Below are 26373 nucleotides of genomic sequence, written 5' to 3'. Positions count from 1 at the left end.
CACACATTTTAGTTGACTCTGCAGTTTAAAACAGAAGGCTCTAGAACATAAATGTCTTTTATTTCTTATGTGTCCTATTAAGTAGAACCTTTGCAGTCTCCAAGCACTGTATTAATTTAGGACATCAGTGTGGATCCTTTCTGGCCTCAGACATTTGTTTTTCCCTGGGCAACACTACACTCCTCTGCACCAGAAGCAGTACCCCAGGGACCCCAGTGCAAGGTTCCCTCCAGACAGCCCTTTGCTTCATGGCAGCAGCAGCAGGACATTCACCACCATTTGGTTTCAGCTAGGGTTAAACAGGAGCCATGGGATGAGGGGCATGGTAGGGAAGAAGCAGTTTCGTGCTTAGCCAGAAGCTTCCTGAAATCTTCCTCTTGGCCTGGGTCATGCCTCTGTGTGCTGGTGGTTGGATGAGGTTACAGGCAGCCTCAAGAGCAGGGGAGTGGAGCCAAGCAGACAGAAAGCAGATGAGCTGAAAGGCAGATAGAGTGGTCTGTGATGTCCCCAAAAAGAGCAGCCTGTTTGGGCAGGAGAGTGTCATGTAAATCATGGTCCTTCCAAAGGCTGCTCCTCTAAGGGCGCACGTATACGAGACCTTGCTCAGGCACACTGCCCTACTCGCTGCTGCTGTTCTGCTTGCTCTGAAGTGAAATACCTTGTAAATGTCCTGTAAATCATCATCTAAGACAATACTGCATCTGGCTGAAACTACAGTAAGAATTTCAAGAGTCAGGCTGCTGCCATCTGTATTGGCTGGACAGTACTTCTTCACAAAATTTTACAGGGCCCTCTAATGACCATGAGAGGTCACGAACCCCCCACAATGGCTCATCAGGCAGACAGCACCATGCTCCCCAGTAAAATACTGAGACTTCAGCTCATCTGCTCAACCGTGAATATTGACTGCTGAAGCACCTTTGTCCTACTGAAGGTTTTCACTAATGTATTGGACAAGTATCCTGCTGCAATTAGCATCTGAAATCTAAGAAACAAAAGTGCAGCTCTCTTCAGCTGTGGCTTGGAGAAATGCCTTATCAAAGTTCTCCCAAGCTCTGCCCCTTTTGTAGCTGTGTAAGAGACAAAACACCAAGTGAATGATTGTGTATTATTCCCGTGTTTATTAATGGGAGGAAACACTTTCCAAAACTTTGCTTGCTCTTGAATAGAAAGAACCATGCAATAAAAGTAAAAAAAGAAAAGAAAACAAAACAATTATGACAAGAGTTCAGGAAATATCAGGGAAAATATAATTTAAATTGTCCTTTTTCCCCACATTGAATTCTGTGTCATTTTTATCCAGCCTGTTTAAAAATGGATCTGTTCTGTTTGCAGTGGGAAAACAATAGCGTAGACAATTTACTCAGAACAATCACTTATTTGAGATCTGTTACAGTCAGAGAGTTCCAACAAAACCTGTGTCATCACGGAAGCTCATGAATGCTATTACACATCTGCACACACAGAATGTGACATTCCTGACACTCCACAGCCATCTGAATGGAGAAAAAGATACTTTGGGACACACTTCAGAGCTGAGAGCATCTTGCAAGAGCTTCCGCAATTTAAAACCCTGAATTGAAGGGGTTTTTTTTAATTAATTATGAAAATTGCACTCAGAACTATTCATATTTTTGTTTCTAGTACTGTGGCTGAATTTCAGCTTTCTCCTTAGCACTGCTTTCACCCAGGAGAGCAGTGTTCTGTCTTACGCTGCACCAAACCCCTGACACTTGGAGAAAAGCCCACACTGAATGCCACTATGCTGGCAGAACTCCCCAGACCTGACTCTAGCTCAGCTAGACATAAATGCTTTGCCTACATACCATGAGTCTGAGCCTCCTTCCCAAGCCAGAAAGGAAGCAAAAATGAGCCAGATTTGAGATCTTTGCCATGGTCTTGCCAGCAGCTCCTCCATTTACTAACACTTGAGAGCTGGGATTTCACAATAAAACTGTTTAGCCCTGATGATAACCCCGGCTCCCACTTCTATTACCAGATCTGGGAGCACACTGGAGTTCTGGTGCCTGAACCAGAGCAAGCACCAACGATGAATTGGTGTCTCTCCTCCACTCTGGTTCCCACAGACAGAATGTTCCAATGAGAGCTGCAATGTACCTGCAGGTAAATACAGGTGCCACTTCAGCTTAAATAGCTTACATGGAATGTTTTCCCAAAGGTTCAGTAATATGAACCCATGTTCTAAAAGACATATCACATACATAGAATGCAGTACATGCAGGCTTCTCAGATTCCAAAATGAGTGGATCTTCGCTATGGTCATCCAAACAATTTAAAGAGATGGATTAAATAACAAATGCAACATTCCCTCACTTAGTATGTCTTCAAGTTTAAACTGGATCATCTAAGATATTCATACAAGTCCCATAGCTCCCTTTCTGACCATTATGCTTCTTTTGCCATTGAACATCAGCCTTCCTGACATGGTGAGTTCTGTGGTTAAAAGATTCAAAGTAACTCCTGCCAAAAGAGCCCTCCTGACTCTCCCTTTATCGCCAAACTCCTCATGTGGCTCCACATGCTGCAATCTTCTATAGAGCTGTGATGAACACTCAATCAACACTATGTACAATGGGAAGGGAAGGGAAGGGAAGGGAAGGGAAGGGAAGGGAAGGGAAGGGAAGGGAAGGGAAGGGAAGGGAAGGGAAGGGAAGGGAAGGGAAGGGAAGGGAAGGGAAGGGAAGGGAAGGGAAGGGAAGGGAAGGGAAGGGAAGGGAAGGGAAGGGAAGGGAAGGGAAGGGAAGGGAAGGGAAGGGAAGGGAAGGGAAGGGAAGGGAAGGGAAGGGAAAGGAAGGGAAGGGAAGGGAAGGGAAGGGAAGGGAAGGGAAGGGAAGGGAAGGGAAGGGAAGCCATGCAATGCACAGCACACCCTTGGTAATTCTGCCTTTGTAACTCCACATTTCATACTGGTATCACATCTGTACTGTTACATATTATAGTGAAAATCTCAGAAGCCACAGACCAGAAGGTCACCTTTCCTGCTCATGGCAGTAGCCTGTCAACATATACTTATTTAATGGGGCTTCAGCTTCTCACCTAAAAAGCCACCCTCCAGATATATTTTCCCTTATAGATGTTTTGTTCAGACACTTCTTCCTAGAGAGAGCTTGTATTTTTCCCTTCCTTATGCATCTGTTCATTTGTGGCACAAGACTTGAAAGATTTTAATATTTGTTCTGTTTTTACATGGTCCATAAGCACATTATTGTGACACAGAGTAAGTGTTTCAGTTCCAAATGTGTACAGCCTGGGGACAGATCATGGACACAGATGCATCTCAGAAATATACTAGAGACTGGCAACATTTACTGTGTGGTTAGCAAGAAAATTTTCTACTTACAGAAGATCCTTCCGAACTTGGCTGCAAAATTTATTAGAAGAATAGGATTTAGGAGATGGTACAAATGCTATTGTTATGATTAAAGAATGTCTTTAAGCCTTGAGGGGTTTGAGGATTGCTCTGGTTCCACAATGAGTGGATCTAATCAATTAGTAAAATCAGTAACATCTCTTCAAAAGGATGTAAGGAACCCTAATCAAATGAGTATTGGTGGTACTACAGATCAGTTGGCCTATAATCTTCTCTCTTCCCTATGGAACAGGAAAGGGAATACCACACTGCCAATAGCAGAAATATTAATCCAATGCTGAGACTGCTTTGCCATGTCCACACCACACAGTTAAGGAGAGAAAATTATGTCAAAAGACCACTGTAGATAGAACAGAAGAGAGCTTCTCTCTGTTCCACTTCCAGCTGCCACTCCTATGACTTCATTTCAGTTCAGAATGCAGTTTGCAATCCAAGGTGCAAGTGTTGCACCAAAGTGGTGGTGAGGATGTCCTGTATGATGCCCAAGGGATGGAAGCATGGACAGCTAACCATGTGCAGACTTCTGCATTCACAAAACCAGCCTGGGCCTGCCAAACACTACTGGATACAAAGGAAGAAGGAGACCGTGAAGCCCAGTGCTCTCATATCTGAAAGCAAAGTATGAATAAAACCCTTGTTTAGCCTGTAAAATTCCAGGTTGTATTTGCACGGTGCCTAACACACTAGGTTTTGGAAGGTCTAGGGACCAGAAAATAACACTACATTTTTCCTAAGTAGGATTTAAATAAATCCTTTAGCAAATATATTTATTCATTTATTTGTTTATTTACTCAGCATTAATGTGCTGGGTAGTTTCCTTGACTAAATTAAAATGACCTAATAAAAAAATCCAAATGTTTCAGATGACTCTGTGGGCCTTAAAAGAGGATTATCATGTGACCGTATTATTTAAGCATTTTTCAGGCACAATTAAGAAAACAGTGATTGGAAAAGTATCCCAATTGGAACAGATAATATTTATATGGTATGTGGGCTGATGGGAGATTTAAAAGTGCTATTTGTTACGCTACAGACAGTTATGAAACAAATGATCTGGCTATAACATAAACTGTTAAACTGAAAACATGCCAGGGGAAGACAGCTGCCAGTACATTAAAAAGTCATTTTCTCAGACAACAAAGACTTAAAGCAATCATTTTATAAACATATTTCTTTGTCCAACCAGATTTTGGTAATTCTAATGTTTTTTTTCTACTGCATGATGAAATAAAGTAAGCTTTTGCTCATATGATTTGTCAGGAATTTCCAATTTGGAAGAACAGATGGTGCTAAAAACTGAACAGGGATAACAGAATTATCAGGCTTTCAAGTACAAAATCCATTCTTTCTACACACATTTAAAATGGAAGTAATGCGTATCACAAACCTCTGACCGCAGCAAACCCACAATTTGCATTTACATGATAACAGTTCCCAGTGTTGAGAATCAAAGTTTGGAGTAATTTTCTCCAGATTTGTGACAAGGATTTTGGATTATAAATTAAAGACATAGTCTAACTTACTGTTGGTGCAAATTTGGACATCCCTATTAAATTGCAGGATGTAGTGATTTACACAACTTAAAGACTCAAAGCCACACTTTCCAAACAATCTATGCCATATTTCATGCTGACCCAAGTGACTGCTTGGACAAGTGTTAGGGAATTTGGGCATCCAGGTAAAGGTCAGAGCACTGTTTTTTCCCCAAAATTATTTAGTACTTTCATAGCATCACCCAAACAATTATTTCTGGATCCCACTTCAGATATCAGACAGTTAGGGAAACCAGAGACACCAAGTAAAGGTAGGACTTGACTGTAAAAATCTGAATTCCCAGCTCTCATTTCAGGAACCGCCCCCCCCCCCCCAAAAAAAAAAAACTCAACACCAAGGTGACCCATTACCTAGACTACTGTGAGGCCCAAGAATCATGAGCACTGAGAGGACAAGAAATCTCAGGTTCACTAATTCAAACCATGGAACTAATGAGGAGGAAATGTGGTGGCTCTACAACCCTGTTAATGTCAATAATTTGCTTGATAACATATATATATTCATATAATATATATTCATATATTTACCTTTCACATTTGTTCAGTGAGACACATTCTCACAGAACTACAGTCTCTGATTTTATGAGAAACTTATTATATCACGTACTTTTCTAAAAGGTACAGTTCCTGGCATTTTTCTACAGAAATTATTTTTCTTTTCTTATTTTTCTTGCTCGCTATTCTTCCCTTTCTCCCTTCCCTTCTCAACTTCTTACCTTCTCATCTTCTTCCCCTTCTTCCATCCTTTTTAAATTTTTTCGATCCTTTCTTCCCTCTTCTCCCCTTCCTTCCCTTCTTCCTGTAACCAAAATCTTAGCCTTAATGTGGAAAGAAAAACAAAAAATTGCCTATATGGATTATAAAGACCCAGAAGCCAAACCATAAGGCAAATCTCTTTTGTATTTATTTCTAAATTCCATAATTTGGGTCCAGGTTTCTGTGGGCTTTGAAAACATGGAACTGATAACAAGGTCACCACTAGGATTTAAACCCAGAGCTCTCTTTACAGCACGGTACTGAGAGTGGCAGGTGGCAGCCATGCACAGACTCAATCTATTAAAGCAATAGTAATGATCGCCACTTGGCATTCCTCTCTCTCCGGAAGTGGCAACCCTAGTGAAAATGTAATCTGATGTATTTTAAATACATCATTACCAGAAACTCCTAAGAAAGTCTAACAGCACAGGCTGCATCCACCAGCAGCAAGGCTCACAGCTACTTCTTCTTCCCAAGAAATGGCAAGGCACTGGCTCCACTCTGCAGCAAAGGGAGAAAAGGGCAACCACGTAAGTCTCCCATCCAGGAACCAAGAGTATCCCAAACCCCAAAATTCACCCTGAACCTCAGAGCTCACCCTGAGCCCCAGCCAGAGACAGCCCCTCAGCACAGCAGCATCCCTGGCATCCCTGCCCTGGCCAGGTGCTGCTCATCCCAGCTGAGCAGGATGATTCAGCACTCCACTTCAGAAGGTATGCAGAGATGCTGCCAAAGTCTCCAAAGCCTCGATGTCTACACTGGAGAGTTGTTCAGGGCTCCCAGCCAGTTTCCAGCCTGCACACATCCATCATCCCCTCCTCAGTCTGGCAATTTCAGTCTGGAGCTGCTTTAAGACCCAAAGCTATCGTGGTGCATGTCTGCTTCTAGGACTGGGTGGATCTGCAGTGAGGGTTCAGGCAAGTCAGTAGTCCTGCATCCCTGACCCCCAGCCCTGTCATTCCCAGGCACGCCAGGGCTCCCATGGGTGGCACAATGGCAGGTCCTGGCACACAGAGAGCTACTGGCTCAATGCTCCAGCACACACAAATGGGTACAGCAATAACGAGTCAATGGGAGCATCAGTCACGCTGTGACATGGAAATGTTCCCACGTTGGGCTAATGTGTAAGCTCAGAGCTCCTCAGCTCCGAGGGGGGCCTCAGCAAAGTGTACAGTGGGCAAGCATTGGATCTAAATATGCACCTCTTGGTCTTAAATGAAACTTGCTGTGGAATGTGCCAAGTGACACAGGAATGATCTTTTAAAGCACATCACTCCTAATTTAGGAGATTTTCTCATAAGTTTGTTTTCTCATAAAAGTTGTTCATATAAATAAAAGAAAATGAAAAAAACCCCTTTTATTCTCAGCATTTTATTAATTTCAGTCTAATCAACTAAATCAGCATAAACTACAACTATTTCTAGTTCAGATTCCATGTGGTTTGTATGAGGTTGCACATTGTCACTGCAGATAGAATCTCCCCAGGAAGGAGCAAGTGAGTGCAAATGTACAGTCAATAACACTTTCTCAGACACCGATGTGTGTGCACACTTTGAGCTCTTGCTGAGCATGGGTTCCTGACACCAGGCAGCCCCTGAGGCCAAGTCAGACAGTGAAATGATGGTGGTACACTCTACTCTGAGCCATCTGCAGCGACATTCTCCTTAACCAGCAACTACCCTTTTCCTTACCACTTTCTAGAAAAGAAACAGGAAAGTCAGCTTCACAATAGATGTTTACAAAGCAAGCAATCCTGTTTCCATTTTTAAAACACTGTTTACTCATACTGCCCATCCTTTTTATGGTGATAAAATTGATGTTTTCTTCTATCTACACTGGCATCACAAAGAGTTTCACTCAGCTGCCTATGAAGAGATAATCTCCTATAAATTAGGTACCTAAGAGAGAGTAGCCCAGCTCTCTGTTTCATTAGGAGGTATGGAAAACTGTATATTCTATATGATAACTCTAAATGCAATATGCAATACTCCTAGGTGTGAGGCCTTCTTGGGGGGAAATTAAGCTGAGACCCTCATTTTTCTCTCTTCAGACAGTATTTTTTAACCAATATATATTATAGAAACCCATTTGAGTCACCGCCTTCACCTGTCAGCCATCACCTCATCCAAGCTACCTTGGCTGTTGCATGAAAATAAGGGTAATGTGGGGAATGAGCAGACTAACTTAGCTCATCTGATAAATGTGCTCTCTTAAAAAGAAAGTGGTGGGGTAAATTATACCTAACTAGCACCTCAGGTAGTGTCTGCATCTGTAGTCTCTACAAGCCATAATAACCCAGGTGACACTGAGCACATAGGAGAGTGAGAAATCTGAAAACTGTTGTGCACAGAAGTATCTCTCAAAGCAGGCATCTGTGATGGGGAAACCACTGATCTCTAGCTTTGGACAACCATGCTGCTTTCCTGGTTTTGCACGATTTCCTTTTTCAGCTACTTAGCTGTGATGAATTGTAATGGGAGTCATTCTGGGTAAGGAAAGTGAGAGTGGGCTAAAGCAGGCGAGCTGCTACATAAATTGCGCTGTTTGTTACAGCTTTTAAGTTGCTTAAACAGCCACACTGATGAAATGTTGGTAACCATCTGCCACAAGCATTTGTAAATAAATATACACCAACTTAAATATTTCCTGGTTTGTTGCTCTGTTTCAGGCATAGGTCTCTTGTCTAAAGAATTTTTTTTAATTTACCTGCAGTTTATGCACAGGCTTAATTTTTTCAGACTGTTTAACTACCTGGGGTGATTTCACTACACTGTTTTTTTCATACCCTTCATGCAACTTACCCATGACTGAATGGAGAGGGAAGATGCATAATTCTGAAGCTGATGGTGATGATGATTATTATTGATATTATTTACTAGTGTCAAAGCAAACTTAAACTTTGAACTCTTCAAGGAAAACTGGTTAGAGAGATTAATTTAAAGCTTTTTTTACATCAATTTATTCTGCAAATCTGAGTAAGTGGGACAAACTTGATCTTCTTACAGAAGGAAGAGATTTAAAAGCATTTAGGAGCCCTATCCAAAGCTCAGCTGTGTTTGGCTCTACAGAAATAAGAAATGGAATTTTGAAAGTCTGAATCTTCAGTTTTGGCATTATGTCAGGGTCGACTGTTATACACAGCACTCCTCAATTCAATGCATCCTATTCAATGCTTCCTCTCTGGCTTGTGATCATATAATATCCCCTTTGTTTCCATAACAGATGCTTAATGGGAAAAATATTATTATGAAAACAGTACTAGAAATCAGCTAATGGATACTTCTTCAAGCATCTACCACAATAAATGTTACTTGTTGACTGCCACTATCATTTTGCACCAGACTGCCCCAAGGAAACAAATGCTGCTCACTCTCAGATCCATTTTCCTTTCTGACACCTTTGTCTCTGCAACAAAAACTGCCTCCAAGCTAAAAGTGCTTTAAGCAAAACCCACAACATGGGGAGAGTGTTTAAAATATTGTGATGAAAGGACTTCCTGAAAGCTAGATTTTCCTGTTAGAGTGTTACTTTCTGGCAAGGGGTAGTTAAGGTTTACAACATGATTTTACAACTCCTCCAACACACCAAGGACTGTGATCATTTAGACATCTTTTCTGTTTTATTGATGATCTACATTGAGTTATCTCTTATGTGAACAAGACTTTGAAATCAACTGCAATGTAGTAGAAATGTCTTTTAGTTAAAAAAAAAAGTTCAATTATTCTTTTTCCACTAGAAAACTAGATCAAATCTGAGCATAGCTGTATTATTTTGCACAAACCAGTGATCTTTTTATTTCTTTTCTTGCTTCCACATGATTGCAATGCTTCTGAAAGCTGCCAGGATGCATTAAAATCATTCATGAATTTGTAATAAGGGTCTTGGGTTCCACACGGCAAGTATTTTGCAGTAGAAAGGATACATTGCCAAAGGATTCATCCTTGTTAATAGCATGCTCTGTAGCTGTGGAACACTGGCCTTTCAGACTTGAGCAAATAATTGAATGTCCTTTTGGCTCTGTTCCACTAATGACCCTCTGGAATAGCACAGAATCCTGAAGTCAGAGAGTAAATGGGGTCCCTTCTTACTGGGACAGTCTTCTATTTGAAGTGTATTTGATATCCTGCTGTATTAAACAAATCCTGATTAAATAAAAAGTGAGGCTTGCACTTGAACAAAGTGTTCAGGGAGGTAGGAGGAGCTACTTGTTTCTTTTATAGTGATTTGAAAAAAAACATTAAGATTGCCATTAACTGAGTGAGAGTGTCTCTGTGTGTGTGTGAAAGTACCAGAAGAAGCAGTTAGATGTGCTAAAAAGTTGTGTAGACTTGAGAGGAAGAACACACTGACCTAAAGATAAGGTATCTTACAAGACCAAGGCCAAAAAATACGCACAGGCAACACAAATTAATGAAATTCATTGGTTTGTGAAGAGTGAAATAAAATAGTGAGATGAAGTATCCCAAACAACAATCTCTCCTAGAGGATATAAAAAGCAAGTTCAAGGTCAGTCCCCTTGCCAACCAAGATACCCAGAGACACAATGAGGAATTATAGACAGCCTCCTTATTCTCTGTGTGATCATACACATGATCTTGGCCAGACCAATTAAGCACACACATTTTTGTTATTTCCCAGTATGTGGGTGTAAAGGCATAAAAAGAAACAGTCAACAGTTTACAGAGATTTTGTTTATAAAATCACATTCCTATTCCATGAGACACTATGCTGAGTTTTATCACACTCATTCCATATGCACTCTAGTGCTTCAAAATCTGTCAAAACCTCAGGTTCCCAGGTAGATGATGCACAAATCCCCCTGGCAGAGGTGTTTGCTGTCATTGCTGTTCTGCAGCTCTGTGGAAGGCTGACGGTTGTACTGCAAAGGTTGGCTTCCCAAAGCCATGGCAATGAGATGGTCTAGACAGCTTGAACAAGAATTCACATGGATAAAACAAGTGGACACAGCCAGCACAATATCTATGCATTATTTAAATTCGTTGCGAGCCTTTAAAACTAGACAGTAAACAGATTACAGGCCTTGACTGCCCCAGTTTCATCATCTTAAAACACTGCAGCCAAAGAAAAAAGCAGCAGTAAATGAAGACCTTACAGATTGTGTGATCTGTTTATGGTAGCAGCAGAACACACAAAATATTTTCTTTAAAACAACAGAGGAAGTTATAGAGTCTTCCAGAATTATTTGAAAAGAAAGCTTAGCGCAATACTGTAGAATCACTGTGAAAGTTTGGAGATTTATGAGTTTGATTATCAAATGAAAAATTCTGGTTTCAGGTTGCCACCTCAGAGTCAGAGCAGTTTTCAAGTTTTCATGAAAAGTTTCTACTTACTATGAAAAGTTTCTGAAAATTAAGACACTTGCTTTGGAAGTCTGTACCTCCTGGCTACACAAAGCAATGTGCCAATCCAGGAAAGTCAGAAGTTGGAAACTGGATTATCTCCTTGGTGCAAAAGGCAATACCTCCTACAGTATGTTCGTTCAGTCTCCACACACAGATCAAGAGGCCTTAAGGATGACCAGTTTGGTCTGTCTCAAAGCAAGGACAGAAGTGGACATAGATGCCTAAATGAGGACTTCAGGGGATTCAGGATGACCAAACTGTGTACCAGAAAACCTGTTGCAGTAACTTCCGCTGAATGTGTCTGACTTCCCAGGTGTCCTACCCAAAGTCAAGCCCGGTATATTAAAGAAATTTCTTCATCCTGGGAAATATTGAATAGTTCTGCACAAGCCTGTCCAGATAGTCCTTCATATGAGGGGATGGACACAGCAAGCACATTAACCTGCAGCATCAGCCACTTCAGAAACCGCAGTGGCAGCAGCTGCTTTCTTAAGATTGCCAAAGGATGAGAAAGACATACGTGAGATGTGGTATTGAACAACTCTTTAAAGTATTGATGCAATCTCAGAAATCCAAGCCTCGTCTCCTTTCCTCTCTCCATTCCTCCCAGCCACTTCCTTGTGAGGCTAAAAATTCAGGTTTCCTCACACGCTTCCTTCAGAAACGGTTCAGTTCTTTGCTGCACTATGGCAAAGCTTGTAGCAGTGCAACAGGAAGAAGCATTAGCAGTCATAACAACTTCTTCATGAATGTCTGCAGTGCAGTTATTTTCTTCACTTCTCAGTGCCTCCGAGCACTACTCCAATATAAACATGGACAAGCAAAAGATAAGAACATGACCTAAGTAAGAGAGAAATCTGCTGCTCACTAGCCCAACACAGCCAATGCTGCCAGCTGGTTTGTGTGTGTCCTACTGAAATGGCTGCTGTGACTTGCACCTGGATGAGGCTAATAAATATGGCAGCTGAGAGGAAGCCCTCTCACTGACTGGCATCTACCATACTCCCTTGCCTCATTCCTACATATACAGATACTTTCAAAAGCATGTTTTTATTTTCCAAAGCAAAACATGTAGGGCATGGTTTAGACTGTAATTCTCATAACCAGGCTGCACACTTCAGCTTCAAACTATTTCTTCAGCTCTGAAAATTCAGCTTCAGGGATAAATCTCCATGATGATCGTTTTGGAGCTGTGCCCATCACACATGTGACCTGACATCTGTGTTCCTGAGAGCCATATGTGTCTGTTGAAAACCAACTGTGTTTAAGAGAAGACAGGCAAACCTGTGACCCCTACAAAGAAAAGAGAGAAGTAAGGACACCAGCCATGATCTGATGATTTAATAGCACCTAGCAATCAGGCTACTAGATTGCACTTAATAGTATTTAATCAAGAGGGATTGCTCCATGTAAAAAAAAAAAAAAAAAAAAAAAAAAAAAAAAAAAAAAAGCATGGCAATGAAAACTGTCATTTCTGTTCTCATTTATACTTCCATTGGTTCCACAGGGATTAGTGTTCTGTATGAATCATAATGGGACACTGATAGCTTGGCCAATGCTCAGACAGCACATCAGGGAAGGGAACTGCATACAGTAACGTCATGTCCTGATTGGAGGCTTAAGAGGCAAAAACCCAGCAGTAATCACTTCCAAGGGTAGTAACTCAGCTCTTATTGCCTTCATAATGACTTCACAGTTATTCAGTCAATGCAAATGTGGCCTGCTATTGAGCATCAAGAAGATAAATTAACAGTAAAATGAGTTGCACTTACACATCCATGTCCTACTTCAGCAGAGGACTGCAAAAACACAGCATGTACCCTAAAGTATGTTGCCCTCCCCTGTAGGGTGCTGAGATGGCTGAAAAGGAGGCAGGAGCAAACCCTTTCTTTACTAAATACTGTGTGAAGAAAAAAAGAAAAATGTTAAAATTTAGTAAGCAAATTTTCCGTTGGAATTAATGAATAGTTCATGTTATAAAGTTCATGTTACCTATCATTTTGGCTGAGAGTGAAAACACAACAAAATTATTTTATGAGCTTCAGATTTGGCAATAACAACATGCATGAAGTGCCAAATTCCAGGAGGATGGCCTTATTAGTTTTTGTATAAGACCTACTGTTCCAGACAAAACAACTATAGTCCAATTAACTAAAAGCAAGCAAACAAATAAACAAACCTATCAAAATTGGCATAAACCATAGCAGACAAACCCAAGCAAATCTAATCCTGCTTGATGTAAGCTTCCTTCCTGCCTCTCTCCCCAGCTCCAGGCAGTTCTCTTCTGTGTCTCAAGTCATGCTGGAAATAACTTACAAAGAAAACTCTTGGTTGAGGACCCCAAATGTCTTATGGTCAATGAACATATCCCCCGAAGACTTGCCTTATATCTAAAATGGAACACAAAGGATTCTACAACAATAGCAGCTAAAAAAATCCATCCAAAATAAATCAGGGGATTATCAAGCTGGATATAAGACAATGAACAAAAGCTAATGAACAGAAGACTCACTGTGTCATGTCTAAAATTAGACTGCATTGACATTTGCACTGCCACGGGTCTGTGGAATACTCAAAGACGTATTATTGTTGTAAGCATCATACATATCTTTATCAAATTGATAATTAGAGCTAGTTCAGTACATTGCTAGTTCAATGGGTGCCATGATAATTTCATAGGGGAACAAATGATGGAGTCATTATTAAGGCGGACAATTAGTGCAAATTCTAACACTGAAAAAAAAAATGTGAACAGCAAGTCCTCTGAAGTTCCTTTCAGGAGAAAGAAACAGCACGACCAGAAGGGACAGCATTACCTCTGTCACTGTCCCCTGACACAGGTACTCAGTCCTGAATCCAACTTCCTCAGTCCCTTGTACAGCCAAAACCAGCCTTGTTGGCAATACAAGACACAGCAAAGTGCCAGCACAGGGAAAGAGACAGGAACATAGGGGTGGGAATGGAAGGAGAGGGTGGGACAAGTTGGTGTTTCAAATAATCTGAAACTGACATGGAATCACGCCTTTAACTGCTTAAAATAAGCAGGGTCATTTTGAGAGAAATGAGTTAAGGAATCAACAAGTGGCAATCCCAGCAGGCTTGAGAACATTGCAGCCTCTGTCTGAAATAGGGATGAGGCGGCAGGACAGGGAGACAGAAAGCTTCTGCCAAGCTGGACCTGGCTAGAGTTTCCACCAATGCTTCCACTGGTCTCACAGTGCTATCACAAGCCTTATCACAGCACCTGAAACTGCATATAGCAGAGTGATTCTGCCCAGGAGATGTAATGAAGAAACCCCAGGTTACAGTCGGAAGAAATCCAGCCAAGTGAGAAGGGAGAAAAGTAGTGGAAAGTGGTGCCCTTGTATCACTGCATGAAATTATACACTGTAAAGGAGCAGTAAAATCTGCCAAAAAAAAAAAAAAAAAAAAAGTACAGGATTGAAAAAAGAAGACAAGAATCTGAAGCTGAAGCTTCGGGACGTTATGCCACCAAAACACAGACATTTCTTGAACCATCTGGGTAGTTTGATTTCAATCAACTGTGTGTTTGCAAAATGTGTTTGATCCATATGCAGAAATATTCACTGAGCTGGGAAGTGATAAATCATAACACAGGTCTGGTGTAACTCCTCCAGAAATTCATTTTGGAGCTCCCATTACCATAACGATGCTAATAAACTGGAGGTTGCACAGATGAAGAGAAATTAAAGTTAGTTGCTAGCTTAAATTACGGTTTAGAAGCTCTCAGAGAAGTGTGCATGCACTCAGAGAATCACCAAACACATGATGCTGAATTCAAAGATGAGCGAAGAAAGGATTAGGAAAGAAATTGTTTATAAAAGCTTCCTGAAAAACGGAGTATTTTAGACCATGGAATAATCTCACAGGAAAGAAGCAGAACTGCAAAGCCTGGCAACAGCTGAGGGCAAAGTAACACCCTGGTGTAAGGGCAGACTCGGAGGTAACAGATCCTGAACGCACACCCGTTCCTGTGCTTGATGAAAGGCCAGTTAACATAAGAACAGGACAGCTGCTCACCGAACATTAAATGTGACAGGAACAAGCCCCTACATCAGCAGGTCTCATTTTCAACACGACCTCTAATACTGCAATTGCCTGATCCATTCAGCTTGGTTTCACATACACCTCCTTGTCCTCATGCCATTTCACTCTTACAATTATAACCTCTTCTATAAAATCAGGAATATATCTGCAGTTTTCCTCAAGTACAATTGACTATAGCATTCCTTGAAACGCCAGAAAATTGGCTTTCCTTTCAGACCGGGCACATTTTTACACAAAAGCATTTCCAGCCCCAGTTTCTGCTGCCATAGCCGTTTCGCAGCCAGAAGATTGGGCACTTATTTAAAGTGTCAATAATAGAAAGCAATACGAGCGTGACACATCCCGAGGCGCTGTGAGCTGCTCCTGCCGGAGCTGCTTTGGGAGCACGACCCTTGGCCGGGTTCTGTCGGTCACTGTCACACCATTATCGGATCAGCCCGGTCAGGGCAGCTCTGCTGCTCATTTAGTGCTGCGGGTGGTGGTGAGCAGCCACGACGCTGAGAGCTTTAGGTGTTTGAAATTTTTTTGACAATAAGGTTCTCCGCGTTCGGCTTGCGGAGACACCGCTCTGTTTCTTTCAATTAACTAATGTGTTTTTAGCCCGCCTCCATTAGAATTTTAACACCAGACCAATCCACAACAAAACCAAAACTAGCCGACGAATCAAATCCCCGAACTGCGCTGTTTCAGCACGCAAAGCCCCTGCAGATACACATGAATGATGATTTTAAAACCAAGCAATAATGAAACACAACACCGCTAAGTCCGTGGCGGCGGCTGGTCCTGCCAATCTAACTGCAGCTCGCAATCAAGGTGACTTTATGGGAAAAAACTTCCCCTTGCAGGGAAAATCCCCTCACAGGGTCGGTCCCCTCAGCACAATCCCCTCACAGACTCAGTCCCCTCAGCACAATCCCCTCACAGACTCAGTCCCCTCAGCACAATCCCCTCACAGGGTCAGTCCCCTCAGCACAATCCCCTCACAGACTAAGTCCCCTCAGCACAATCCCCTCACAGACTCGGTCCCCTCAGCACAATCCCCTCACAGACTCAGGCCCCTCAGAAGGACAATTCCCTCACAGGGTCGGTACCCACAGAAGGACAATCCCCTCACAGGGTCGGGCCCTCAGAAGGGCAACCCCCTCACTGCCTCAGACCCCTCACAGGCAGCCCCGCCCCTCCCGCCGGGCGCGCGCCCCCTCAGCCTCCGCCCCCCTCCCTCCCCGCCTCCCGGGCGCGCACGTGCTGGAAGCAAACACGGCACGGCGCATGCGCGGCTCGGCCGCCCCTCCCTTACTCCCCCCGCTGGGGGCTGGCGGGGCCGGGGGCGGAGCCTCAGTCTCCGGGCGTCTGATTGACTGATGTCATTTCCCCGGCTCCGTGCCACGCCCGCCAATTGGCTGCTCGCGGACCGCTATCTGCACCGCGCCGCCTGATTGGCTGTTGCCGCGCCGGCCGCTGCCCTATCGCAATTCGGGCCACGCGGATTAAGGCACCTAAACCCCGCCTCTTGCTCCAGCCCCTCCTGCCGCCAACACCAGCTCCGCCTTCCCCGCCTTTTCCTGTCTCCCATTGGTCCAGAACAGCGTCGCTCCTCCCCCCCGCAGGCGCGCTGAGCTCTCCGATTGGCTGACGGCCGAGCTCGCTGCGGTCCCCCTCAGCCGCAGCTGATAAAGTTTTGTTCGGAGGCGCTCGGACCACGCCCCCTCATCCCGGCCCCGCCCCCCGGGTCCCGGCCCCGCCCCTGACCTGCCCGAGGGGGGCGGCCGTTGAGGCGCGCGCGCGCTCGCGGCGGCGGCACCTCCCGGCACCTCCCGTCCCCTCCCTCAGTCCCGCTCGGCGGCCGCGGCGGCAACACCGGGGGTGCTGGTCTGGGCAGAGGTGCCTCCTTCTCCGCTTCAGCTCCGCTATCCCCCGGGCACGGTGAGCACAGCTGCGCGGAGCCGGGCTCGCCTCCCGCTCCGCACCGGGGAAGCCGGGGCGGTGCTGGGGCCGGGGGGAGGCGAGGCGGGATGTTGGGAGGCTGCGGGGGCTGCGGGGCTCTGCCCCCGCCCTGGCACCGCGGAGCCGCTGCGGACGCGGCCGCCGCTCGGCGCGGCTGGCGCTGGTCACGCTTGTCACCCGGGACCAGGCTGGGCTTTAGCATCGTATTTCACGTCTGTCGTATTGCCTGGGAAACTTCCCCAGCCCGATACAACTTGGAGCAAAAAAGCAAAAGAAAGAAGCCCGAGCCAATTTCATTTAACGTTACAGCTGCTGGAAAACACAGCCCGGCAAGTTCCTCTTAAAATATAATTGCAACATCACTCCTTTAGAGGAAGCGAGACCTGGAACATAGGACCGCAGGGAGAGCACTTAATCTCTCCTTTTGTGTAACGTGGGTAAAGACTGGGCTTTTCTGTGCCGTCGGACTCTCCGCTGGGAGGTTTGATGTCTTTTAAAGTATTCCGATGTTTTGCTGAAAGATTTTAAGTGCAAATTGCTCCTGTAGGGCTCTAATCCGGTGAATTGGAAATGAGGTTGGGTATTGGAAGAGTCTGCTGTGCTGTTTTTCTGTCGTTTTGGGTAGAAAACGCAGATGAAACCGCACAGGTGCTGTACGTGGCTGGTCCGAAATTGGGGTATGTTCGCTCACCAGCCCGTGGTTCTGACACCCCTTTCTGAAACTTGTGTGCGCTTTCTTCTGCCTTTGGCTCGGCTGACCTTGCTCAGCAGAATCCTTTGTATCGTTGCTATTTCCAAATCTTGTGTGACATCTGCCAGTGCTATAGAAATACTTAATGTAGTTAGGGTTTTGGATGTCCGTCTTGCTTCCGTTTGGTTTTTCTCAGAGAGATCTTTTTGAAAATCGAAGACTGAGATTAATGTTTTTCTTTTTTCCCCTCCTTCCAATTCAACAGATGCAGTTTATGTTGCTTTTTAGTCGCCAGGGGAAACTGAGACTCCAGAAGTGGTATGTCCCATTATCTGACAAAGAAAAGAAGAAAATCACAAGGGAACTTGTTCAAACAGTATTAGCCCGCAAACCGAAAATGTGCAGCTTCCTGGAATGGAGAGACCTGAAGATTGTCTACAAAAGGTGGTTCTGTCTCACTAACCTCGTAATTGCCATGCCTTACAAACTCTGTGTTAAGTAGCAAGAAAATAATGAAGGTTGTTTCTGTTTTGTTGTTTTTTTGTTTTTTTTCCTTCCCTCTGCTGGTTGCAGAGAAGACTGACTTCTCCCTTGAATCTAATTTGATAACCAAGCAGGAGCCATTCATGTGTGGAAAATCACTCATGCATTTAGAAATGTACTGAAGAGATGAGCTTTCTTCCTACTTTCATAAGGAGTGGCAATTATTCTTGGTACTCTGTTTAGGTTCACACAATACATGCATGCTTCGTATTTGTAGGCATTTCAGATCTAATAAGTGATAAAAATTTTATAAATACTTACCTCAATTAGTGGCTTCGTAAATCATCTGAATATGTAATTTGCTTTTAACGGCTCACAGAAATAATTTTTCAAAGTACTTGGTTTGGGTTTTTTGTAGTTTTTTTGTCTGTGGTTTTTTGTTTTCTTTGTTTTGTGCTTGTTTGGTTTTTTTTTCTTGTAAGTACAAAAAGGGATTTTTCAGAATTGAAAAAATCATGGCTAGCTTTCTTTTGGTGGAAGTATTGTGTAATTTTCTTCACAATAATTTCATTTTTCAGTTGTTCCCTAACCTTTTTAGGAGTGTTAGTGAGCATTTTTTAGCTTTGTGCTGATGTTTTGAATGTATCACAGTGTAGTGGAATGACCATAATTCTTCTTTAGAAAGAGCAGTAATCCTCCTCCTGATGTATAGGCTGCATCTCTTCTAGCTAAAGGTGGTGCTACAAAGCCTTGAGTTGTTTCTGTTCTCTAGTTAGTTTTAAACTTGAGAAGGTTTATGCATTCCTATTTACTCTTGGAGATGGTAGATAGTTTGTGCCCCACAGTAAATATTGTGGTATTCCCTGTAGATAGGACAGAAAGGACTGGACCAGAAATGAGGAGTTTGTTACTCTTTTGCAGGATAACACATGGGTAGTATCAAATATGTTCAGATGTTTTTAGTGCTGCTCTCATACATACCTTGGTTTGTGTAAAGACATGCATGTGAGTATTGCTGGTCTGCCTAATCATGTAGTTCCTCAGCATGAGGAGGAAAGAGGATAAACAATGTGTGAAGCTGTGCTGATAGCTGATCCACAGTTTCTTCTGCCTCTTGATTTCCTCACAAAGCTCCTTGAACATGTCTGTAGACAAGCATGCTCAAACACTTGCTGTGCTTCCTTCTGTATTAATGCCTGCAAGTGCCTTTTCAGCTGGGCATTCATGGGACTAAATCAGAAAAAGGAAGCATTAGTAGGCCAGTCTGTTTCTTTCCTTACAAAATCTTGAGCAGCAGTAGCTGTTCTGGGGATGATGCCACACAGCTGCTTCCCCCCTGTTTGTTGCTGTCAACAACTACTTGCCATGTCCTTTTGTGTCTAGGGAGCTGGTGGAAAATTAGGGTAGGACTGTTTGAGTTGCCGAATGTTGTGGTGTTTTTGCATCACAGTGATGTGTTGTGGGTCCTGTGGTCAAGGAGAATGAAGAAATTTTGTGGGAGAGGTCTATGTCTGGCTAAAAATGGTCTAAGCTGCAGTCTGTCTGCTGGACTGCTGGTGTGCACAGCTGACTGCAGTAGCTTATTTCACTCTCTGCAGACCAGTCTGGCACAGAGAGCCTATGAAACTGCTAAAGATGAGCTTGTACCAAGCTAATGAACATCTCATTGGTTTTTTGGACTGAAACATCACCAGAAGGATAGGTATAAGAGGTGATAGTTTAAATGTCTGTATCTGGAAACACTAACAGCTGTTAGGTTTGTGGGACTTTTTCCCATCATTGCACCATAATTAAAGATGATGAGCACCAACTAGTATGATTTCTTTGTAAAGGGTGACTTTTTTGTAGCTGAAAAGGTCTGGCTAATAGAAGAATGCACCAGAAGGAACTCTGGCTTGTGAAATTGCAAAAGGTGCTCCCAGTTCCTCTTGACTATGTCTAGAGAATCTCTGCTCAGATTTGTTCTTGTCTGATCTGTTGCTGGGAAGAATCTGAACCTACTGGTGCAATTGTTTTTCAATATAAGTTATAAAAGTATGTGCCTATTGCTATTTTGAGTCTTCAATTATTGAAATTTCAGTGCTGTTTTTGTTTTTAGAGTGTGTTTTTTGTTCACATGTGGGAGAATTGAACATAGATATTGCAGCTCAAAGAGTGATTGGCAGTATCAAATTACATTCAAGGATCTCATCATACCTTTTTGCAGGAACAAAATGAGCTCAAACGCAGTAGTTGGCAAGACAGTAGCTTTAGTTTCTTTATGACACCTAACATTTATTAAGACTGCTGGACTGCTATGATTAGCTGCCTTAGCTCTGTAGCACTTCATCTTTATAGGATGTTTTCTGAATCTTCAAGGAAATCTTAAAATTCATCTAAATGTACATGATGTACCTTTTATTTCCCTCTGATTTCATACATGTAGCATTTATAATGGTTGCAACATAGGTTCAGTCATTGCCTCCTTAAGATTTTTTCCTTCACCACTACAAAACACAGACAGAAAGGTGCCCAGCTTTTGTCATGGTGCATGAATTTGCTTATATGTATTCTGTAGCTGGTTTGGAAGATAGTTTTTCAGGCTGATAGACACCAGAAGATTAAAAAGAGGATGTGAGCTTCTAACTTCAAGAAGCGTAGAGATTTGAAGTGACTTGCTGGGAAAATAAAAAATTAAATATGGGAAGCCAGCAACAATTATGCTTTATGAAAATAGAGGGGGAGTCATCTGCAGACAGCTGATTAGAAACTTAACAAACACAGCTGATATGTTTGCTCTTCACATTTTTGTCATTTAAAAAGTAACAGTGCTTTTGGAGCATATAGGGTAGAAGTTCATGCAGCTTTCTCCCTGTGGCAGAAAAAATGTGTTAAATGTTAAAATTTCTAATTTTGCTAAAGAAGGAACTTAGGATGTGATTTTTTTTTTTTCTTTGAAGACTTCTTCTGTTCACCGTTTTAGCTTCTGGCAATGTGAGTTATTTTCATTGTGTAGTATACTACAGTCAAAATCAGAGCTTGGAGAAAAACATATAATTTTATTTTGTTAGCATTTGGTTAACTGCATTCATGGGACTTAGTTATTGTTGATTAGTTATTTGATTAGGGATTGTGGTTTTGCTTTTATGTGTCAGTTTGGAGCTGTATTTGGAATATGATATTATGAAACTACCATAGCTTTTGCTGCTCTTGATGTGGTAGTTGTCTTTTACTTTTGCACAACATAACTGTAATCAGAGGTTACATTAAAGCCTTACATCAGAATAAGTTTTAAAACTTAACTTGCTACCCTCCCTTCACTGAAAGAAGCAATGAAAGAGCCCATTGTGCAGGTATTGTGCCTCTAAAGTATTGTGAACTGAGGGTACAGCCATGTGGCCAGTGGGATGTGCCAGTTGGCATGATCCCTCTTTTTCCTTATGTATAACTTAGCCAGTTGTACCTCTTAAAAGTATTACTGTGGTGTTGATTAGGTAGCTTTGTAAAACTGGCTGAGTGCAATGATTATAGTGAATTAGATACTTGGGATTGATAATTTTAATTAGATCAGGTCTTCTTTGTATAGGTTTCTAGTTTGTGTGGCACTAGGAGGACCTCAGTATCAAAAAGCAGCAGCTTTTTCTTAGAGAATTAGCAGTATCAAATTCTTGTTCATTTTGAAACTGCTGGGGGCTATAGCCTTGCTGAAATAAGAAACTGGAAAAAGTGCTTTACTTTGGTAGACTGTCCTGGAGCCTCGGAAGTTCATGTTTTATTAAAGAAATGTGTAAAGTTGTGGAACAAGAAAAAAAGACTTTAGTCAAGCACAGCTTATTAGTGGTCCCAATTTTCATTGGGTCAACTATCAGCGCACCACAGATTCTTGGGCACATTAAGCACTTGTCTGCCTCCTGGTTATCAGTTAGAATTCAGCTCTGTTTGTACCAAACTTTGTAAGCTTTAAACTTCCTCAGTTAGGATCTATGTGCAAAGTGACTTAGATGCTGACAGACTTACGGCTGGTTTGCAGGCATACCTGGTGACAAACTTCAAGCAGGTGTTCTCTCATCTAGGAGAACACCTCTGAGTTGGTAGGATTTGCAAGTTGTGCTCTGCCCCTGGTGACCTGATCTTTCAGCAGAGTTACTGGACATGGCTGTGAGAGCAGAACAGGAGAACTTTGCAGAAACATTGCCTGCCTGTTTTGAGGCTTCCCACTGCTGAATTATTGTAACTCTTGAGGGGAAGATGCATTGATTTGTTTCCTATTAAAAAAAAAATAAATCCTGAGACCGTCTATCTGAAGGCAGGAATTCGCATGAATATTATACTCACTGTTTTACCTTTTTGTTCTTTAATCCTGCATTGCATTTTCAGGTGATTTTGTCCAAACAGTTTTTGGTTTCTCTGGTTTTGGTCCTCTTTCTGATAAGTGGAGGATATTTATTGTAAAATATTTTCCTAAATGAGGGTAAGCAGTTGAGTTGAGTCTGAAAATGATTTTATTAATATTTAGAGAGATAAAAAAGACCAGAACTGCAATAGGAATAAAAAAGGCAGAATGTTTCTTACAGGCTTTATTTACTTTTGGGTATGTACTTATCTATCAGGATTTGCCTTTTCGTTGGGTGCATATGAAAGGTTTCTGCCAGGCTCATTAGGAAGAAGCTGTTTCTGCAGAGCAGAAATCTTTTTGAGCCCAAGTAATCTGCTTGTTTTTGTGTGAATACTGTCCATGTAAACTTCTACACTCAGCAGAACTTCCAGTGTCTGCTGTGGATTATAAGTGAACAATTTTTCTGAAACCCTTCCTGCAGGGAAAAATATTGAAATAATGCTTCTGAGAATCTGGATCTGAAGCATTCCTTTGTAGTATGCTCATGCCCTTCAGTATGACTTGTTTATACTCTTCTGCCATTTACCATTCAGACTTATTAAATCTGCATTTGTTTTCTTTTGTTGAGTAGTGATCCATTAGTCATGGTTCCTACTTAAAAAATAAATACCAAAATATTCTCTGCATAGAATAATAGATACCCAGACCTCCATTTTGTGTTGATAGCCACTTAGTAGTTTTTGTTTCTTGGTCTTATTTCTCCAGAACTGCAGTTGGCAGAGCTTGAATGTGCAGTCTGCTCGCTAGCTGCCAAATACGGTCTTTTGAAAGTATGTTACTTTCCTCTTTTAAATGAGGACATTGAGAGCAGACCATTTTCTGAGAAAGTGTTTTATGTTGGTCTCACTCTCTCCTCTCCCCTCTTCTTGTTCCATAAAATAGTTCTATGCATCAAGAGAGACCCTTAAGTACTAGGGGAGCAGAGAGGGACTGTCCCATGTCGATAAAGTTAAAATATTTGAATTGAATTTGATTTGATAAGGTCTGCTGCTATGTAGTTCAACTTGTGTTTAAGCAGTGTAAGGAAACAGTTTAACAGCACTTCATCATAATCAGTGCTACTCATCTGAAGGTGATGAAAAGCTTTGTTTAGATGGATTTGGCCTGAGTGTTGGTGATTAGTGTAAATGTCAAATAATATGTCAATGTTCTTTTTTGCTACAATGAAATATGATAACATGGAGCTTGGCTTACAAATTCCTCAATAGGTTTGAAAGCATGCTTTTTCTTCATAATATTTCTTTCCCATACATTTTAAAATAGTTTAAGTTCCTTATCCAGACTAAATACTGCAACCTACTACAATGACTATAAATGTCCTTGGGAAATTAGTGAGGCATAAACATAACAATGTAAAATCAAAAGAACTGTGCTCAGATAGGACTTCTGATGAGCTGATGAATCCCTGTGGTGAAGAGATGAAAGAGAGAGGGAATGAAGGTGTCCTTCAATGAAGGTATTTCTCTCTTCCACCATCATAGGATAGGTAGGATAGGCAATAATATTTTATAGTAGTTTATAAAGATTTTATATAGAAGCTATTCTGATTAATCTTTCATGTTGAAGCAGTAGCAGTTTGATTTGGAGCAGAGTGGGAGAAGGGAGGAGATTTTCAAATCATAAATGGTACTGGATAGGTGTCTAGGGGACAAATTTCAACATAGCTGAAAATAAAGCAGGGTTTTTTCAGAACTTCTAACCAGAAAGTCTGACAAGTCCCAGCTGATAAAATACATGTAATGATTAAAAGATGCATGGATTTCTCTGTATGGGAAACAACTACCCACCTTAAACTAGGTAGTCACATTTGAATGACTTCATTTTCAGTAGGGCTGGATGCTCAGGGGTGCTTAATGTGGCCAGTTGTCCCCTCTAAAGAGGCAGACAAAAGCTGTTTCTGGTTAATGAAAATTAGCAGTTACAACAGATGATACTTGAAATCTAGTTTGTGCCATATGAGACTGAAAGGCATATGGTTTTGGCATGTTAGAAAAGACTGAATAGGATTTTCAGCATTCATTCCTGCTTTGGGTTCTTTTTGTTTGTTTTTTTAATCAACTTTCTTTAAACATGATTTAAACAAATGCATGGTAGAGCACAGTAGAATTGGATGGCCTTTTTGTTAAGGTGAAACTTGATCATATCTCAAGTTATGACTTCCCTGTCTTCCACCATATAAGTAGATTGCTAGAGACTATTTGATGGCCTCTCATCAGTCTGATGTCAGGGCCCTTAGTAGGGATTGAGTTGTTGACTTAGTAATGATTGGGGTGGATGACATTGGTGTTGGTTTTGGAGTTTTTCTAATTTTTGTAATTCTCTATAAAGACCAAACCCTAATTGCTAATTCAGTTTAATGTTCCTGAGGCATTTACTGTGGTTTTTAGTAACTGTGTGTAGCTTACATGATGAAAGTTTAACAATGAATTAGTTGATTAATATGCTGGTTTATGGATGCTACAGAAGGAAAAGAAAGTATGGCATCTCAGAACTTTCCCATGATGCCACAAAATCAAATGTATTTAGCTTTCCAACCACCTCTGGCTGTTTTAGTTGTCAGCTGAAGGGTGGTAAAGAGTGAAGTCTCCCTTGTACATGTGTGTGTCTTCTGGTCTTTCAGCCCTTCTTCTATAGGACTTGCTTGGTTGTGATTTGGAGTACCGGTATGCTGAACTTGAGTAAGAGACTGCTGAGAATGTGATACTTCTCAAGTGCATTCATTTTGCTTATGCTTGTATGCTAACAACAGGATTATTTTGTTATTACAGATATGCAAGTCTCTATTTCTGCTGTGCTATTGAAGATCAGGACAATGAACTAATAACTCTGGAAATAATTCATCGCTATGTAGAACTTCTTGACAAGTATTTTGGCAGTGTGAGTTAGTCTCTTTATGTTTTGTCATTTTGTTTTATGCCCACAGCACTTTTACAAGAACATAACCAACTAGTAATTGAAAAGGTGCATTTAATACATTTTTTGTGGCTTGCTTGGCCAAACTAAACCGATGGTTGCCTTTATTAAAATACGAAGTTAAATTATTGATTTTGAGAAGAACTGTTATTAATCTGGTGTTAATTGCCTGTATTTATTTCATTTCATAGTAATTTCAGTTTGGGTCAGATAAAAATCTTACTTTTAGCAGGAAGCTTTTCTTCTCCCTGGCACTGCTCTAATGTGAGCACTTCTTGCATCTGCTTCCAAAGGAGACGGTTGTGAAGTGGCAGGAGTGGAAGGGAAGACGAGGGAGACATCTGCTTACCCAGACTGCAAACACAAACAGCTGTAATAATGTATATGAACACTCCTAGAAAAACTGGTGCTCAATTCTGCCTTCCTTTATAGTCCTTCTGACTATGAAATGCGCAGACTCAACAAGAAATTTGAGATTGTTTGTTTTCATATCTTTCCGCAAGATTGCGTGAGCTGCCTTTACATACTGCAAGCAACAAGAGAACTTTTATAGAGAATATTCTCTTGTGTCTTGAAGAGCTGTGTCTTAGAGACTGCTGTGAATTGAAGCTTTTTTAACAGTGAAAGCTTTTTTCAGAGATTGCTGTAGCTGTTTATAAGTCAAGCAAAAAATATGATGGTGGGGTTTTTTTTCCTCCAAGGTGTCATTTTTATTGTTGCCCCAGTCCTTACAGCCTTAGGCTAACATCTTGATTTGGTAAAGTTTGGTGAAACTGTGAACAAGTTAAGTTTTGTGAGAGGATATACTCAAGTGAAAGTATCCTCCCACTTTGCAA

General features: G+C 41.8%; 1 protein-coding gene across 6 annotated transcripts in view; it reads left to right on the top strand.

The window, feature by feature from the left end:
* The first annotated feature begins 16921 nt into the window (after positions 1-16921).
* The window catches only part of AP1S2 (adaptor related protein complex 1 subunit sigma 2), a 30547-nt gene continuing 21095 nt past the window's right edge, over positions 16922-26373 (top strand). For 4 of the 6 annotated variants that reach the window (XR_004417034.1, XM_033051922.1, XM_033051925.1 and 1 more), the window contains exons 1-3: positions 16922-17054; positions 18032-18210; positions 25393-25501. Coding sequence is in view for 5 of the 6 variants with exons in the window: in XM_033051922.1 (XP_032907813.1) it covers positions 18032-18210; positions 25393-25501 (288 nt within the window). In the remaining variant the exon portion in view is untranslated. The remainder of the gene's footprint in view (positions 17055-18031; positions 18211-25392; positions 25502-26373) is intronic. The other 2 variants (XM_033051924.2, XM_033051921.1) reach the window with 2 other exon arrangements.

The sequence above is a fragment of the Catharus ustulatus genome, chromosome 2 (genome assembly GCF_009819885.2).
Source record: "Catharus ustulatus isolate bCatUst1 chromosome 2, bCatUst1.pri.v2, whole genome shotgun sequence".
Taxonomy (NCBI): Eukaryota; Metazoa; Chordata; class Aves; order Passeriformes; family Turdidae; genus Catharus; species Catharus ustulatus.
This window is presented reverse-complemented; position numbering and strand designations above follow the sequence as displayed.